Below are 393 nucleotides of genomic sequence, written 5' to 3' on the forward strand. Positions count from 1 at the left end.
CCAAAGCTCCTTCTCCGGCCAGAGGGAGAGGCCGTCTCCTTTCTGGTTTAGTCTGTGTGGGATGCAGGCTCGCAGATGTAAATCTGGATTTTGCTTGCCCTGATGAGTGCAGCTGTGGGGCTATGAGGTTGTCACCTTCTGGTGGCTCTGCCTGGGCTGGTGACAGGCTGTGACCGAAGGGCTTGCTGCATCAGATGCCTGCAGACAAAACCCATGGGGAGGGGTGGCCGGGGGGGCTGCACCATGTTCTCCCCCCTCCCAGGCTCCCTTGCTGGCTAATAGCATTGGGTGCTCCTTTCTGCCAGATTTACAGCCCCAGGCTTCCATTCTCCCCGCCAAGATGTCGGTTCCCAAGCTGACCGGGCCGCGCAGCACACGCTCGCTGGACCGGCT

General features: G+C 60.6%; 1 protein-coding gene across 1 annotated transcript in view; it reads left to right on the plus strand.

The window, feature by feature from the left end:
- LOC104079232 (bone morphogenetic protein 2-like) overlaps positions 1-393 on the plus strand; it is a gene marked incomplete at its 3' end in the record, with an annotated part of 2,599 nt that overhangs the window by 1,773 nt on the left and 433 nt on the right. The window contains exon 5 of the mRNA XM_009581195.1: positions 306-393. Within this exon, the coding sequence (XP_009579490.1) occupies positions 306-393 (88 nt within the window). The remainder of the gene's footprint in view (positions 1-305) is intronic.

The sequence above is a fragment of the Fulmarus glacialis genome, unplaced genomic scaffold (genome assembly GCF_000690835.1).
Source record: "Fulmarus glacialis isolate BGI_N327 unplaced genomic scaffold, ASM69083v1 scaffold24487, whole genome shotgun sequence".
Classification (NCBI taxonomy): domain Eukaryota; kingdom Metazoa; phylum Chordata; class Aves; order Procellariiformes; family Procellariidae; genus Fulmarus; species Fulmarus glacialis.